The 16,907-nt window shown below is 41.1% G+C and overlaps 3 protein-coding genes across 3 annotated transcripts; 2 read left to right on the top strand and 1 right to left on the bottom strand.

The window, feature by feature from the left end:
- Positions 1 to 85: 85 nt before the first annotated feature.
- On the top strand, positions 86 to 12,503 carry LOC135348764 (fibropellin-1-like). The gene is made up of 24 exons (XM_064547082.1): positions 86 to 1,108; positions 1,254 to 1,568; positions 2,028 to 2,340; positions 2,684 to 2,803; positions 3,039 to 3,283; positions 3,704 to 3,817; positions 3,986 to 4,099; positions 4,160 to 4,270; positions 4,527 to 4,637; positions 7,473 to 7,586; positions 7,864 to 7,977; positions 8,163 to 8,276; positions 8,471 to 8,584; positions 8,893 to 9,006; positions 9,173 to 9,331; positions 9,489 to 9,668; positions 9,931 to 10,044; positions 10,222 to 10,332; positions 10,464 to 10,577; positions 10,766 to 10,891; positions 11,041 to 11,154; positions 11,272 to 11,386; positions 11,577 to 11,723; positions 12,101 to 12,503. Exons 1-24 carry the CDS (start codon positions 1,055 to 1,057, stop codon positions 12,328 to 12,330), a joined length of 3,477 nt encoding a protein of 1,158 aa, XP_064403152.1. The 5' UTR covers positions 86 to 1,054; the 3' UTR covers positions 12,331 to 12,503.
- Positions 12,504 to 12,638: 135 nt separating this feature from the next.
- Positions 12,639 to 14,262, bottom strand: LOC135348887 (formylglycine-generating enzyme-like). Its single transcript, XM_064547266.1, has one exon. It carries the CDS (start codon positions 14,101 to 14,103, stop codon positions 13,018 to 13,020), a length of 1,086 nt encoding a protein of 361 aa, XP_064403336.1. The 5' UTR covers positions 14,104 to 14,262; the 3' UTR covers positions 12,639 to 13,017.
- Positions 14,263 to 15,152: 890 nt separating this feature from the next.
- On the top strand, positions 15,153 to 16,272 carry LOC135348944 (peptidyl-prolyl cis-trans isomerase FKBP2-like). The gene is made up of 5 exons (XM_064547360.1): positions 15,153 to 15,350; positions 15,408 to 15,498; positions 15,558 to 15,579; positions 15,974 to 16,056; positions 16,106 to 16,272. Exons 1-5 carry the CDS (start codon positions 15,189 to 15,191, stop codon positions 16,165 to 16,167), a joined length of 420 nt encoding a protein of 139 aa, XP_064403430.1. The 5' UTR covers positions 15,153 to 15,188; the 3' UTR covers positions 16,168 to 16,272.
- The last annotated feature ends 635 nt before the right edge of the window (positions 16,273 to 16,907 follow it).

Here is a 16,907-nt window from a genome sequence, read left to right as displayed (position 1 = left end):
AAGTACGTGTAATCACATGGTGTAATAATTATGGTACTGTCAGTATAGGCATAGATAGTAAAGTTACTATCTATGGTATAGGCAGAGATACAAAAGAAAGGGGATTGGAAACGAAATTTTTACGAAATTTTTGCGTGAAGCATTCCGCGTTATAGGGCGTGGCTAAAACTACAAAGGATTATATTTATAGTCAGCATGCTCATTACCAGTCTTGACTGCTCTACAATGTGCTGTACATAGAAACAGTGAAATTGATCATTTTTAATGTTGATTTTTCTAAAAAGTAAAGAGAATTTAGCTCTAAAAAGTCGACTAAGCCATACAGCCACTATTACTAGACAAATAAATGCTATGCAAGAAGAAATAGCCTTTACTATGAAGTCGTAGGAGGGACAGGCCCGTGGCGTGTCTAAAAGTATACTAAAGCAGTTTGAAGGACTATACTGCAAACGTTTATGAACAGTACAGCTTATCTATAGCATGAAGCCATTCTATGTAGCACTTAGATACATAATAACCAAGTCAAGCAATGTCCTTTGCTGTTTTGACTTCACAGGAGGGACAGAGAAAAGTTGACATAGAGTAATTCAAGCTAAACTCAAAAAAATTGGAAACAGAGTAAAGACAACGGACTTAGAGCTTGTCAGTGGTATAAGCTTACTTCTCTCAAGTATCTCCCAGGCCCTGAGTGATCTCTAGTGGATAGGAGAGCTAGAAACCAGGGATATAAAACTTTTCCATGTAATTATTTGCGAGCGCAATAATTACACGGAGTGCTTCACCGGATGTCAGTCCTTTTACATAGGGCGTGGGCGGTCGTTTCCAATCCCCTTTCTTTTGTATCTCTGGTATAGGTAAGTAATACATGTAATGGTAACTGGAAGTTTGTCAACTAGATCTACGTCATAGATAATTATCTCGTGGTTTTTTCTGCAAGTCAGCCCCACCCCCTGGCTCTGCACATCGCTACTGACTGAGTGTAGATCTACTAGTACATAAAGCCAGTCCTCTGCGTTTTGTGCAGTAGCAATACACACGCACAGCTAGATCTACAATGAATGCAAAGCTAGCAATTCAATTGCTAGGTCTTTTCTGGTTGAGTCACCTGGTAAGTACAATTATTGTAGCTAGATCTAGCTAGCTAGAGCTACAACAAATAGGTCTAGCTAGATCTAGTTGGCTCAACCAACTAGAGTTACAACAATTGATGAGGACTATCAGATATTAAGTTTATTGCTTTTTTCTCTGTGCAGAGTTTGGGCAACTACCAGTTGGAGATCAGGGCTCACAGTTATTCCAACAGTCCACATAGAGATGCAGCTGGTGGCTGTTGTGACAAGGGTGGAAGGAGCAACTGTGACCCATGGTGGTGCTTTTACTGCCAGTGTGACAATGAGTTTGTCTTCTGTCTGAGAAATTCCGGCACTGCTCATGACAGCAACACTGGTAGCTGTCCTCTTGGTACCTACAGTACTGGAGAAGTGGGAGATGACTCCTTCAACTTTGGATCCAACAGTATTTACAGTGGGGTGTCTAATCCGATGCTCTTCCAAGGAAGTGTGTGGCCGGTGAGTCTATCTTGTACAATTATAATAAATATAGGTATATAATATAGGTATTGTATTTATGGCTACCAACAGGAAAAGTTAGACCCATAAAACTACCAATTAAAAAAAATTGATCCACTTACTAACCAAATACATGCTTTGTTAAATCGGTACGTCTTTATGTCACAATCCTCACTTCCAAGGGAAGATAGAGATACAATTGTGCTAACTATTTGTTGTTATTTACAGTACTAAGTTCAGTTACCATCTACATGCAGGGAACCATAATAGACCCCCCCCCCCCCCCCCCCCGTTGCTAAATAATTATTGGTTGTACTATCAATTCCACATTTGACCTCATGTAAACACCTGTCACTTGAGTGAGGCTCTTTACAATAATTATGGTAAAAGTTTGTTTACATGTACCAATTATTAAGATATGCATGTCAACACCAGACACATGTTTTTTTGTCTCCATAGGGAGCCGTACAACTGTTTGTTGAGGTCGTCGATATTGACACACTCAACTCTGATGATCATGTGGATGACATCTACGTCGAGATCTCTATATCACCTAATACACAGTTTACGACGCAGACAAATTTCTATGGAGATTTTGGAAACTCTCGGATATCACTCAGTTTCCGTGTCATGTGTACTGCAAACTACTATGATTCAGACTGTGCTACATACTGCATTCCCAGGGATGATGCCCTGGGGCACTACACATGTAATTCTAACACTGGCTCCAAGGTCTGTCTGGGAGGGTGGACCGGAGTGGACTGTCTTACTCGTAAGTGCCGGGCTTCACGAGGAGGTTGCATATGTGACATTGTGTTCTCATTGTTTGTTTATCTCAATGTGGTTATTTAGGGCGCCATATTCATTGTATGGAACAATGATTACACTTCAATTGCTCTTGTTGATTTATCACGAATGTGCACAGTCATTGTTCAGCACTTGATGATTAGATAGATAGATAGATAGATAAATTTTCATTTGATTAGCTTCAATCAGAAATTTGGCTGTTTTCTAGTAATTATTAAATTGCCAACACGCAGATTCCCCATTGTAACTGTGTCAGCTTATAATTACGATAAATTGTAAAATTGGCTGCTTTTATGTCCACTGTGCAGCAATGTGCTCAAGCAGCTGTAGCTCTGTGGGAGGGACTTGCACAGTGCCGGGAGGGTGTGACTGTCGCAGTAGTTGGCAGGGAGACAACTGCAACATATGCGTACCTCGTGCAGGATGCTGTGAGTGCTGTAGCAGGCTATTTGTTAGTCTGTATACCTTTTAATGCTTTTTTTGTCTGAATCAACTTACAGGCATGCATTAGTTTGTAATTCTTTGTTAGTCGCAATTACTGGCCACTTTAACAGGTATTGTCTTGTTATCCCAGTGTGTGTTATTGTAAGAACTTGTTTAGTCACAGTCACAATCAAAACAGCCTCTAACATTTTAATTTATCTATTGTTGTTACTGTTTTAGCCGCAACCGGCGGCTATTGTACTGAACCTGACGAATGCATCTGTCACCATGGTTTTGCCGGGGCAAACTGTGAGGTTGACATCTTCCGCTGTGAGAGCCTATCCCCCTGTCAGAATGGAGGCACCTGCTACAACGATAATCAGGGAGGGTACACGTGTGCTTGCCCCCTGGCATACGAAGGGGACAATTGTGAGAGTGAGAGGAACGAGTGCTCCTCTTCACCGTGCTTCTTTGGCACCTGCACAGTGAGTACAAAAATTGTTCAACACATCATGTTTTTAAGCTGAAAAACGACTGCTTAGATCAACAGTAATAGCATTGCACAAGAGTCTATAATAAAAGAGAGAGAGTATATATTGAACGAAGCATTAACTTGCCAGATGTATTCGGAAAGTAACGAGACTTCCTGCTTGGTAACTGACCAATCCGAGTGCCTTGAGCTACTGCAATAATATTATTGCCAAATTGTCATTAATCAATCACGCGTTTCAGACAGGCAGTCACGTTACTTTCCGAATACATATTAAGCATGGTTATGCAGAGTTCGATACTCTCTTACGGACTCTTGGTAATAACCTTACACATGTAGGGTTATATTATTGAAAGTCAATACCATTTCCTCCTCTATACATGTAGTTGTTATTGAATTATTATTATTATTTCAGGACCTTGTTGGTGATTTCTCGTGTGATTGTTCTCATGGCTACACTGGTCGTCACTGTGATATGAACATCAACGACTGTCTGCCCAACCCCTGCGGTAATGAGGGACGTTGCACTGTGAGTTGTGTACATGCACTATAGAGTTACTATTGTTTGTGTACAGTGGAGCATTTAAAATAAAGTGCATACATGTAGTTTTGAACAATAGTTGTTTATCAGTGGTACAGCCACAATATGAGTTGTGAATTGCAATTCACTAAATTATGCATACGACCCACATATTAGGATGGGATTGGAGAGTTCACGTGTCAGTGCACTAATGGTTGGACTGGGACCACCTGCTCTGAAAACATAGATGACTGCAACCCTCAACTTTGTCACAATGGAGGAACATGTCAGGTACACATTTTCTGAATAGCTTTGTGTGTGTGTACAGAATTTAATAAACAAATTCTGTAGGATTTGATTGGCGGCTACCATTGCAACTGTGCTCCGGGTTATTTTGGCGACCAGTGTGACTTTGACCACAATGAATGTGCCTCCTCTCCTTGTGTGAACGGAGTCTGTCATGTAAAAACTAAAAACTGTAGTTGTGGCGATGTATGAAGGTGCTTGTTTGAGTTCATGGTTTAGTTTATCTTTACTAAAGAATTTCCCTCCTAAGATAAAACATTGCCTTGACCACGCAGATGGTCACAATTAATGTTTTTTATTTAATATGGAATCCCCTATTTTCGTCTTTTGTTTGACACGATCGGTTTAGCCTCTAACATGAGCAGATGTTACTCCCTGTAGCAGTGTTATCACAGCTGTCCTTCCTATACAGGACATGGTGGCCTCCTACTATTGTGAGTGCTCTTCTGGCTACACCGGAACCAACTGTGATGCTGACATCAATGAATGCAACTTTACACCTTGTGCTCACGGCACATGCACGGTATGTGGCCTATGCATTCTTTCTATACTGTGTGCATGTATTTTGAGTTGAGTTGAGCCTCCATAAAGTTGTTATAACTTTGTTACTTAATTTCAAAATTTCATACACCATTGGATATTTCGCGTTTCTATCTACCGTATTTTTCGGGAGACAAAATATTCGTGGTTCAGCAATATTGAGGCATTTCGTGGGTAATATTTTCGTGGTTGCTTAGCTTGCACTGCTGGTAAAGGTAGGCAAGGTCGCTTCATTCGTGGGTAAAATATTCGTGGTCAGACCTTCAACCAGGAAAACCACGAATATTGTCCCACGAAAATTACCCTCTATACGATGTGTTTTAGAGTTGATAAGTCAACCAGTCAAAAGTAGAATATTCCATAGATGGCATAAAATTAATGGCATAAAATTAATGAAGCCATAAATTGACCACAGAACTTCCGGGGCTCAACTCAACTCAGATCAACTTTACATGCATGATTTCTACATGCACTTATTAGTATATACATGTATAGCATGAGATTGAAGGTACGTAAAGGTGAAAAAAACACGGTAGGGATTGCACGCTTGTTACTAGGCTTTACCAATGGGGACTAAATCTCTCATAGGAGGCATTATTGTAATGCATTATAATGTATTTATATTATAACATTTAAAGCATATAATTGTACATTATATTCAGTATGTAAAATTTGAGTGTAATAACTAAATGCAGCTGCTGTTCACAAAGTACACACATTCATTTGACTAACCAGTAACCATCTTAAAAGAGGCTTGAAAAGACACAGAACTATTTCAGAAAATAGCTATTATAATACAACGTGTAATGCATTGTAATGATTCCATGTACTACATGTAGTTCACAGTTGGTCTCTGTGAGAGGTATCTATCGTAGACCTCCTCCACGACTCTGTGTACATCATAGTCCTCTTCTCTAACTCTCCTCTTGTACCAGGTAGCCAGGAGGCAGTGGAGTACAAACCCAACCAGACTCAGAGCAGTAAAGAGTGACTTCTCAATAATGCGGCAGTATGGTCCGACACAGAAGCCAAAAAAATAATTCACCATTCCACTAACATATATTGAGATGAGGTTAAAGCAGCATTGTATAGCCAAGTAGTAGGCCACGCATCTTGTAGGGAGATTGAGCACACATAAATTCTAGAACTCCAGTCAATAAGAACACAAATATTGATGAAAAGAGAACAGAATATGTTATTTTTGACCATGGTGAAAGATGCAGAGAATACGAGAAAATAGCAGTAGCCAATACCAACTTAACGGAATTTAGAATGAACACAAGAAACGAAATAATCCCAATACGCTTCAGTATACTAGGTAACCGGTTTCGAATCAAAGGATAGATACAAAATTCATACATTAACGTCACAATGATGATGACCCATGTTGGACTGTAGGTAATAGAGTACATAAGATCAGCCTCACAAACGGTAATAAATCCATCCAACCTTTGCATGTAAACTTCTGGAGAAAGTGAACATGAAATTATGAAAATGGGTAAAGAGATTATAAGAATCTTGAAGAATGTCTTGACGTCTTCAACTTGCTCTGTAGTAAATGGTCCACCATACCTTGACTTGCCCAAGTCCATTCTTGAAGGAATGTCTTCCTCCCAGTATGTAAGAGCACTGCGATTGAGGGGAGCCTTGTGTTGCTTAGCAAACTTGAGAACTTGATAGATGGTTTTCAGGGACTGAGGACAGTTGGGCTCAATAGTCAGCCATTTTGGAGCAAGGAGAAACAATGAACAACAAAGTACAGACATGAAAATTACTGGGGATAGACTGAACACTGGTGGTGTCCACAAAGTTGAAGATAGATTATGTAGAGGTACAAAACAATGAAAACACCTGAAACCCGTGTCTAATATCCATGCCCCGAGGACCAATGAGAACACAAACCAGGCAATGAAACTTGTGATGTTAGCGGAAGAAGCATCAGGCATTTGATCCAATCCAAGCTGCAGAGCAGTCACTAAACAAGCTGTTCCTCCTACAAACCCAATGACAAAAACAACTGGATTTATTACGCCACTGACTACAAGAGAGATAGTACTGCGTTTTGGCACATTCAATAAAATTAATACACAGATGCAACCGAATACAGCAGATAGAAAAAACAAACATGCTCCAACTCTAAACACTCTGTAGTTACCACAGCGAGCGTCCGCAATCCAACCAACAATGGGAGCAAAAATAACTAAGAGGATTGGCACAGCTGGAAGTAAAGCTATCTCAAAAGATGTCATAATATAGTCTATTCCTCGAAAACCTACTGTGAGTGTTATAAAAAACACAGAGACAAAAGTTAGGATGATCAGAGACATCCAAAAGAGAACGAGGAATGCTCCCTTTGAGTAGAAACATCTGATCTTGTACGAAATAGAGCAACACTTTCGCCTATTGATCTCATTTGAGCTATCTACAAGAGCAGCCATCTTTGCTGCTGCATAGAATTTCATAAACCTACATGTATATGGATCTATTATAGGCACTGAATAAATTATTTTTTCAGGTGAAGTTGGATGTGTGTATACTTTCAGTATCTAAAACTGTAAATAGTTGTAGGACTACATGCAGCTGTTCATTACATAGGGGTTGAAAATACACAAAACTATTACAGAAAACAGAAAAAATCGTATAATGATGAAGCTTCACACATGTGAAAGGTATAATAATTTAATAGTCTACAAATTAAATAATGTTCTGAAAGGGACGGCTACTAAATCTATTTACTGTCAAAATACCATATAGGTATTGCAATTGTACGTGTATGGTACAGTAGATACAATTCATTCCTTTTGTTTCCCCTGTATAGAACTCTGTTGGTGGCTACAGCTGCTCTTGTGAGCCTGGCTACACTGGGATCAACTGTACTGTGGACATTGACGATTGTCTGGACGTGTCATGTGACAACGGCGGAACATGTGTTGTGAGTGGGAATACACAGCACAAATAGCTATAGATGCACTTAACTTAATGTGCGTACATGTGTGGTTAATTAGACATATGCCTCTTGCATGATTTATAGGACAACATAATAATCGAAGTCAAATGCCCCCATTCACTGCAATCATGTACATATAGTTCCATCAGCATTCATAGCTATTCTGTTTGCCAAGACTCCTAGTGCATACGGGAGGTAATCCCATCTTGTCTAATTGCATTACTCTATAGAATGGAAGCTAAAAATTACTTCCTCTCTACAGGATGGTGTCAACAACTACAATTGCGTCTGCCCGCCTGGATGGACAGGTTCTACCTGTAGTGTCAACTTTGATGACTGCAACCCTAACCCATGCAGCAATGGGGCTACCTGTAATGTAAGTCCATCAAAATTACTACAAAGTTTGTCCGGTGACTGTGTGCCAGAGTGTCTGGTAAAAAGAGTGCATGCATGGCTACAACCCGATATTAACTGACTTTGGTGATTTGGCATTTATTATTGAAATGTATGACAGTCATTGTACAATGGAATTCTCATGTAGTTATCTCCTGTCATACTTAGGATGGAGTGAGCAGTTTCTCGTGCAGCTGTGTCCCTGGATGGGAGGGGCCCCTGTGTGACCATGACATCAATGAGTGTCAACCCGATCCCTGTGAAAACCTTGGCACTTGCACAGTACGCAACTCAATATTGCTTTATAATTCATGTACATGCAAAGGCTGCAAGTGTTGTTTTGTACTTGTATATCCCTACAGAGCTATTAATCATAATTCTTACATGGTGCTATCGATCTCTTTGTCGCCTATAATTATGTATAATTATTTGTAAATTAATATTACGTACTGACCCCTACCCTCTGTTCCCTGCAGGATGGCTTGAACAGCTTCAGCTGTGACTGTGCTTCAGGGTTCACTGGTACTCGCTGTGAGACCAATATCAATGAGTGTGCTTCAGGACCCTGTGTCAACGCTGACTCTTGTGTGGTGAGTGAGTGAGTCGAGAGAATCTTGTGGAGCAGAAATTCAGGGTTTTCTATGATAGAAGAATCAAAATGCTATTGTTTTGTTGTGTATTCCTCCACACATTGTGTAGATCTAATATAGATAACCACCCTTTCAATTTCAATATTGGTGGTTACAGCAGCTCCTATACTGTAGTTGTGATCATGCTAGCTCGAAATAGCAATCTCCCCCCTTAAAAATGTTCTACTACTTAAGTAGTTATTTAATATGAAGCAAAGGCTTCAATCTGTACTATAGTATACTTGGTGATAGATATTTATGTCTAACAGGACCTGGTGAATGACTACCTGTGTCTGTGCACTGACGGCTGGGAGGGGAGGAATTGTGACAGAGATGTCGATGACTGCGTCAACAACCAGTGTACCAATGGAGCCACTTGCCTCGTGAGTTCTTTACTTACAGCTACCCTTTTGACAGGTTGCTTTGAATAATCCAATACCTCACATAAAAAACTAGCTCATACATGTACGTGTACGTGTTCATAATCTTATACCATCCCTATCAATTATATCAACACTGTCTTAATATATCACCGTCTTATATACGCAGGATCTGTTCAGGGGATACAATTGCAGTTGTACTCCTGGTTACTATGGGCAACACTGTGAGACGGAGGTGGACGAGTGTCTGCCTGGCCCGTGCATCAACGGAGGCACCTGCACTGACCTTGTCGATAGCTACTCTTGCATCTGCACCTCAGAGTTCCAGGTGAGGTGGGGCAGAGGAAGGGGATTTGAAGGTTTATATACCATATTTTGTGAGCAAATCAACATCTGTTTTAATTCTGTATGGGTACCAATATTGAGATAATAACTGTCTCTAGTACTAGGTAATGTTAACTCCCATTCCCCACGCCACCATGCAGGGCAATGATTGTGAGATCGACCTGAATAGGTGTCGTTCTAGCCCGTGCATGAACGGAGGAACTTGTATCAACGGCCTCAACTCTTACAACTGCATGTGTGGCCCCTCCTTCACTGGCCTGGACTGTAGCGTTGAATTGGACGCTTGTCTCTCCTCACCGTGCGCTCAAGGAACCTGCGTGGTGAGCTATGATACACTACAGCACAGGAAAAAGTATATAGAAAGACCGTATCAGAATAAAATATGTATTTGTTTAGGGAAACCATTGTCACTAAAGTAAGCTGTGTTGGTGAAACAGTTGAATTTGTTTTTAATTCGCAAACTAATTATTTAGCCTCCCAATTATCCCTAAGGTAACATGTATTACTCACTGGGTTATAGTAATTCACGTTGTGATTTGTTAGAGTTACCATTGTCAATATCACATGCACTGGCACACACAGGACCAGAGTGTGGGGTACTTGTGTGTATGTGACCCAGGCTACACAGGGGACACCTGTGACGTGGATATCAACGAGTGCTCCCCCGATCCCTGTAGGAACGGAGCCACCTGTCAGGTAAACACCTCTTACTGTAATTGTATGTTGAAGTTATAGTTTGCCAATGAGCATCGTTTTAGCTTTCACCATTTAATTTGTGGTTTCATGGTGAGGTTTAATGTGCAGTGTCTTGTGCTGTGTAAGCAGTATAGAATAGAATAGGCCGTTTTATTAAATGTGTTCTGTGCTCCTCAGGATCTGGTGAATGCATTTAGGTGTGACTGTCTCCCTGGTTTTTACGGCACTCACTGTGAAACCGATGAAGATGATTGTGTCTCCAACCCCTGTATCCATGGAAGCTGTGTTGTGAGGGACAATTGCTGTTATTGTACACACATTAATTGTTACGCGTGCTTTAAGCTAGCCAGTACAAATGCACGTAGTTCAATATGTAATAGCCTCAAAGTCTCATCACTAAGTACGTTCCTATCTTGCAGGACAAGACTGGTGGGTTCCAGTGCAACTGTGAGGATGGGTACGATGGTACTGTGTGTGACACTGACATTGATGACTGTGTGGGGAACCAATGCACCGATCAGGGAACTTGTATGGTAAGTGGGCGTACACATTATGTATGAGTGTGAGGGCCGATGTGGAGGTTGTCAGAAAACCTTCATCTCTGCATTGATCTTGTCTTTGCTCCTAATTGAATCCTCTCTCCGAGGCCTGTGTATAGGAAGGAGGCTGCAATGAATAAGTGTATTGCTCATACCCCCCCCCCACACACACACACATGCAGGACGAGCACCTTGACTACCGGTGTGTGTGTGCCCCTGACTACTCTGGGAGATTCTGCCAGATCCACTTCCCATTCGACATCAACGAGTGTGACCCTAGCCCATGTCTAAATGGGGCATCCTGCATAGTGAGTCAATTGTCAGAGGTTTGCTCTTTGAGCGGCCAAGTGTCTGATTTCATAAGTCGAAGGTTGAAGTTTCTTAATTTGAATGAATAAATATCACGAAAATGTCTGTAATTTGTGTATAGACTGTGTTTTAACTTTGGCCTCTGCAGGATGGACTGGGTGAGTACACTTGTGTGTGTGCCAGCGGATGGACAGATACCAACTGTGGCGTGAACATCGATGCCTGTCAGCCCAACCCCTGCACCAATGGAGTACCATGCACAGTGAGAAGACAAACGTAGTAACTTTTTACTTAAGAACTCGTTTCTAGTACCAGTTAACCAGTTGATGATTTCTTTCCATGGTAGAGTTCTATACTTATCTCTTTACACTTGTTACAGGACTCTGGGGAGGGTATGGACTACAGCTGTGACTGCCCAACTGGTTTCAACGGCAAGAACTGTGAAATAGGCCCTGTAGGAGTGGTCACTAGCCCTTTAAATCAGTCTCTCACTAGTAAGAAATTACATATAATACCGTTCCTACAGCACCAACCTAGTGTGCATGAATAGCTAATAGTGTGTGTCTCGTTGACTGCAGTTAATTTGTCTATTTGTCTGTTGACGAATGTTATGACAAGTTATTTTATGATATATCTGCATGATTATGAGTTTCAAAGCACCCCTCCCCCCTAATATATACCCAGATCCCCCATCAACCCTCGTGGGGATAGTTGCCCCAGTGGCAGGTGGTGTCGCCCTTTTGCTCATCCTCCTCCTGGTCATGGGACTGTGTATCTGCTGCTGTGTCAAGAGAAGAAAGCACTCAACAAAATTCTTTAATAACGAGCCAGGTTAGTGCAAGGCAGTATGGTTGTTGCATGGATAATGCAGAGCCGTTTTACGACTCTATATATAGGCTTTGTTGTAATGCCAATATTTTGTTTAAAATATAACCACCACCTTTGGTTGCCATGGTGGAGATTTATTGTGTTAGGAAGAAAAAATCGTATACCGTATAGCTGGTTGTTTTCGTATGGTGTACATTTTTGTTATCGTAGAGCATTATACGAAAATTAAAACGACTACCCGCAATAGGTTCCTGAGCTGTAAAGAAATAATTCGGTAGTTCATACGAAAACTTGTACCAACGAAATTACCCGCTATACGGTATTTAAATCCTAAGTTAATCCCCCCCCCATTCACACACATGCACTTTCTATATACACAGTGCGATTCTCTGTCAATGAGCAACATGAAAACCCCATCTATATGATCCCTGGGCATCCCATGGAGTCGTCCCACCCCCCTTCTTCTTTTGATAACCCCTCCTATATGTCTAACCCTCGTCGCCCACCTCCCCAAGAGCACATCTACTCTAGCATAAGCCACACCTCGTCACCAAGCTTCATTGTGACTGACGACAAAGCTCTGCTAGTGGACAATATGGAGAAGAACTAGGACTATGATTAGGGAGACCTCCATAAGTTGTAGATAATTTATTTTGAGCCACACTAAGTGTGTATCATTTTTAATTTTGTACAGAACACTATAGTTTACAGTGCATGATTAATTATTATAGATCTACCATGTAAGTTTTTCTCATGCATCCAGCATTGTTTGAGCCCTTTCTCGGTATAGACAAATAGTTAGCTAAGTGATACTAGACAGGCTAGATCTAAATAGAAACAGGTTCTATTCCGCTATATGCAATTGAAATACTGTAGCTAAGCTATAATAGCAAGCATTCATGCAAATTGACTTCACTATTGCTGTGCCAACAATTCTTAGATAGAGAGCAAAGTGAGTACAAAAATGGCTGCAGGAGCACAAAGTACAGTGATGGAGGCCCTGGGTGGGGCTCACAGAACAAAGAGAGGAAATGTTTAACAATAGTGAGGCTAAATGCTAGAGTCCAAAGTACAACTTAACAGCAGCAAATTATGGTTTAAATTGTAAGGTATAACATGTATGCACCAACAAGCATCTCACATCTACACTATAGTTATTAACAAGTTGTTATAAAATTATACGTGTATGGATTTCCATACTCTGCTACATATTATCACTCACACAATGTCGTATTAAACAAGAGTAACAAGACCGAACAAAAACATGAATGGGTTGCATGCATGTAAATGTTAAACACTATCCAACAGTTTTAGCACATCTCAGCCCTAAGTTAGAAGCTGAGCTGTCTGGTGTGTTCTGACTCCTTGCAGCACATCTGTACCTGTAACAATAGTTCTTGTGGCAGAGATAAGACCCTCCTTTCTTCACCTTGTCCGTACCTTTGGGTGGTCCTGTGGGGTCAGTAACCGGCTCCCCACTGTGTCGTATAGACCACCAATCAGCTGTCCACTCCCACACATTGCCAGCCATGTTGTGCAATCCATACCTGTTGGTGGGATACGAGCCTACAGGTGCAGTGCCAAGGTAACCATCCACTAGAGTGTTTGTGGGGAATTCTCCCTGCCAAATATTCATCCAATGTTCTCCTTTAGGGGTGGGTTTGTTTCCCCATGGAAACAGACGTCCCTCGAGACCACCCCTTGCTGCATACTCCCATTCCGATTCAGTCGGCAGTCTACCATTGTCAGCCCATTTGCAATAGGCTACTGCATCATTCCAAGACACATGCACAACTGGATGGTCCCAACGATCTTCAATACTAGAATCCATACCATCAGGGTGATGCCATGATGCTCCTTTGACCGGTAGCCACCATGGAGCATCCTTCACAGCTTGAGTTATTTCTGATTTTGTCGCATTTGATAGGAGCTGATCAAAAACAAACGAGTCTCCAAATTTCTCCGCTTCAGTGATGTAGTCTGTTTCCTTCACAAACTGAGCAAACTCAGCATTGCTTACTTCGTACTTGTTGATGTAAAACTCAGTAATCTTCACTCTTCGGGCAGGTCCCTCGCCATCTTGAGGAAGGATTGCATCGTCAGTGCCCATTGTGAATACCCCAGTTGGAATTAGCACTAGCTCATTCGTGTAGGTGTTTGGTATATTATCAAATCTCTTGGATAATGTTTCTTTTGTTCTGCTGGCCTGTTCCATGTCTTTGTTTAGTTGACTTTTTCTGTTTGCATCCGAGCAGCTTTCGTTGTCAGCATCACAGCTATCTTCAGGATCCACTCCACCAGTAGGAGACAGGGTAGCAAGAAGAATGCAACACAAGGTCCACTTCAGCTTCACCTCCATGCTCCAGGCTAGGCAGGACTGCATTGACACTCCTTACTCGAACTCAGCTCAAAGCTTGAAGAAATACTAGCTACCAAAGTGCAACTGAAGGGGAACCTTCAGATTTCAAAAGTAGGTGTACAAGATTTCACGGAGTGTCGGACCCCTCGAAGCTAGCTATACCCAGACCCAGTAGGTACAAGACACGCCCACCAAACATGATTACCTCCCCTCAAAAAACGAGTGTTTTTTACCCCACACCGTCTTTACCAGATTTGCAGCAAGGTTGATGAATGATTATCACTTGATTAACATTGCATAGGAGTGAAGATAAGATGCCAATAACAAAAAAGACTTATGTGAATGCCTACAGCAATCTTCGACTAATACAGAAAAAATACTAGCTACCAAAGTGCAACTGAAGGGGAACCCTGAGGGAAGGAGTTACTTAGTCTATTTTCCAGAAAGAGCAGGATTACGTAGCACTAAGATTACAGAGTCTCCCCGTAAAAACATTTTGGCTACATATCTGTCCTTGTTCACAGGCTTTGATTTTGACTTTCCTTTACCAGACTTGGGAGTTTCTGTCCACATTTCCTTGACATTCTCCAGCACCATGTTAAAATGCCGATCAAAAGCTTTCACCCTGGCCAACAGTTTTCGATTGTTCCGACAGTTGATGAGAACTTGTGTGTTGTGCTTCACTGACTGGCTGAGAACTGAGAGAGGTCCAGTTTGAAATTCTTCATCCTCTTTTTTTCGCAGGTCCTCTTCAGAAAGTTCTGACTTTGGTTTGCTGTTAGTATGTAATAAAGCATACAGTCACATACATTACAGTCTAGTCTAGAATGCAGCACAGTTTTCTATATAGTACACACCACACCCTCAGCTAGCCTCAGAACAACCTTTACCTGGTCATTACTTGACTGGAGGGATGATATAGATGAAAAACTAAGCAGATAACTATAGTGTTGTGAACTGGAGTTCTGCAGGTACTTATCAAGCTAAAATTAAAAAGGCCTCTGAGATCTGAACCAAACGTGGAGAACGTTCATGAATCGTCTACTGCGCATGCGCGCTCAGTTCTGGTTACTAAAGGTCACAGAGGTCATTCAGTGATTAAGATCAAGATGATGAAGTGTACGTGTCTGCTGCTGATGGTTGTGCTGTTGATGGTGGGGACTGTCTGCCTTGTGGAAGGGAAATCAGGGCTCCAGATCGGGGTCAAAAAGAGGCCTGAAACCTGTGACATGAAAAGCACGAAGGGAGACAGGCTGTCCATGCATTACACTGTGAGATTATAGTTATAATTTTACAGTTTGAAGTCACGTCACAAAATGTAACTGCAGGGAACGCTGGAAGATGGAACAGAATTTGATAGCAGTGTTTCCAGGAATAAGCCGTTTGAGTTTACACTAGGAGTAGGCCAAGTTATCAAAGGTAGGACTACGTACTTAGGCTATTGCTGTGAATTACGCAATTATTTACTTACCCTCTAGGTTGGGATCAAGGACTGCTGAAGTGAGTACTTGTTTGCCCTTCTTAATCCCTCTTTACCTGGAACAAATGTTCCGGTATAATATAATATTATATGCTGTAGGACCTCGATTTAAAGCGTAATAATTACGAAGCCAGAGGTCACTTCTTTTGGAGGTTGAAGTCCTGGTGTCACATATTTAGAGGGTCGCATCTAGCTTAAAAACACTTATTTTCCAGTGGGCTATACAATCGAGGCTAGAGAGTGGCTCTATTTAGAACGCGACATTAAAAAATAAATGTCAACGCAGCTGTCGCTATTTTTAGAGGTCCGAAAATTGCTGAAGCTCCTGGGTGTTACATATTTATTTGGAGGGTCGCCTTAAGTCGAGGTCTTACGGTATACTGTTTTATTGTGATTGCTGTATTCTGCTCACAGTATGTGCATCGGTGAGAAGAGGAAGCTGAGTATACCTGCTGATCTAGGGTATGGGGATAGGGGAGCTCCTCCAAAGATACCAGGTACGCCCTAATTTTACATGACAATGTTTTATAGTATAATTGTTCACAGGTGGAGCTACTCTGATTTTTGAAGTCGAGTTACTGGACATTGAAAGGAAAGAAGAACTATAGAGACTCAGATCTATATAAACTATATTCTGTGTGATTTGTATTCAATGAACATATATAGATGCATGGGAGATGCATAAGGTTTAACATCATTATGCTTTGCAGCAATGTTGATGTTGGGTGGAGCCAGCCAGCCATATTTAATAATGATGAGATGCAGGTTATAAAATCTCTAGGAATAGTTGGAGGAACACTACTCTTTGGATGGACACTCATGAAGACGACCACCCCATCTAGAGAGGATTTTATAAAGGTATATCTATATTCTATAATCTCCCTGTCTATATAGTCTCCTATTGATTTCTCCATGCCCACATAATAAATTTTAATTAAATACAGAAACTAGAGAAGAAAATGGACCCTGAGGAAGTGCAAGAAATTATTAAAAAAGCGGAAAAAATGAATGCAGAAAAATTTAAAACATTGATGGAAATTTCAAAGTCAAAGAAACCTGTATGGATCGATGTCGTCAGTGACACTGACGAGTCAATTAGAAAATAAATTACTGTTGATTGATTTATCAATTATTTATGACTTACGTTAATTTGTCAGGAAAATAAGACACCCCCATTCTTCTACTACAACTAGTATAATAATTATATACGTCTGTCAGGATAAACACACTTGTCAGAAAAATAAGAAACCCCCCCCCCCTCAGTCTGATACCAACTATCTCACTATTAAACGTCTCAGGATAAAACACATTTTGTCATTAAGACACTCACCCCCCTCCCCCCCATAAT

This window comes from Halichondria panicea, chromosome 15, assembly GCF_963675165.1.
Source record: "Halichondria panicea chromosome 15, odHalPani1.1, whole genome shotgun sequence".
NCBI classification, from domain to species: Eukaryota; Metazoa; Porifera; class Demospongiae; order Suberitida; family Halichondriidae; genus Halichondria; species Halichondria panicea.
Note: the sequence above shows the minus strand (reverse complement) of the source record. Positions and strands in the feature narration are given on the sequence as shown.

Coding starts and splice junctions, on each gene's coding strand:
- LOC135348764 (XM_064547082.1), top strand. CDS start 1,055: ATGAATGCAAAGCTAGCAATTCAATTGCTAGGTCTTTTCTGGTTGAGT. Junction 3,818..3,985: donor GTAATGAGGGACGTTGCACT/GTGAGTTGTGTA, acceptor CCCACATATTAG/GATGGGATTGGAGAGTTCAC. Junction 11,155..11,271: donor CCAATGGAGTACCATGCACA/GTGAGAAGACAA, acceptor CACTTGTTACAG/GACTCTGGGGAGGGTATGGA.
- LOC135348887 (XM_064547266.1), bottom strand. CDS start 14,103: ATGCAGTCCTGCCTAGCCTGGAGCATGGAGGTGAAGCTGAAGTGGACC.
- LOC135348944 (XM_064547360.1), top strand. CDS start 15,189: ATGATGAAGTGTACGTGTCTGCTGCTGATGGTTGTGCTGTTGATGGTG. Junction 15,580..15,973: donor TGGGATCAAGGACTGCTGAA/GTGAGTACTTGT, acceptor TTCTGCTCACAG/TATGTGCATCGGTGAGAAGA. Junction 16,057..16,105: donor AGCTCCTCCAAAGATACCAG/GTACGCCCTAAT, acceptor AATTGTTCACAG/GTGGAGCTACTCTGATTTTT.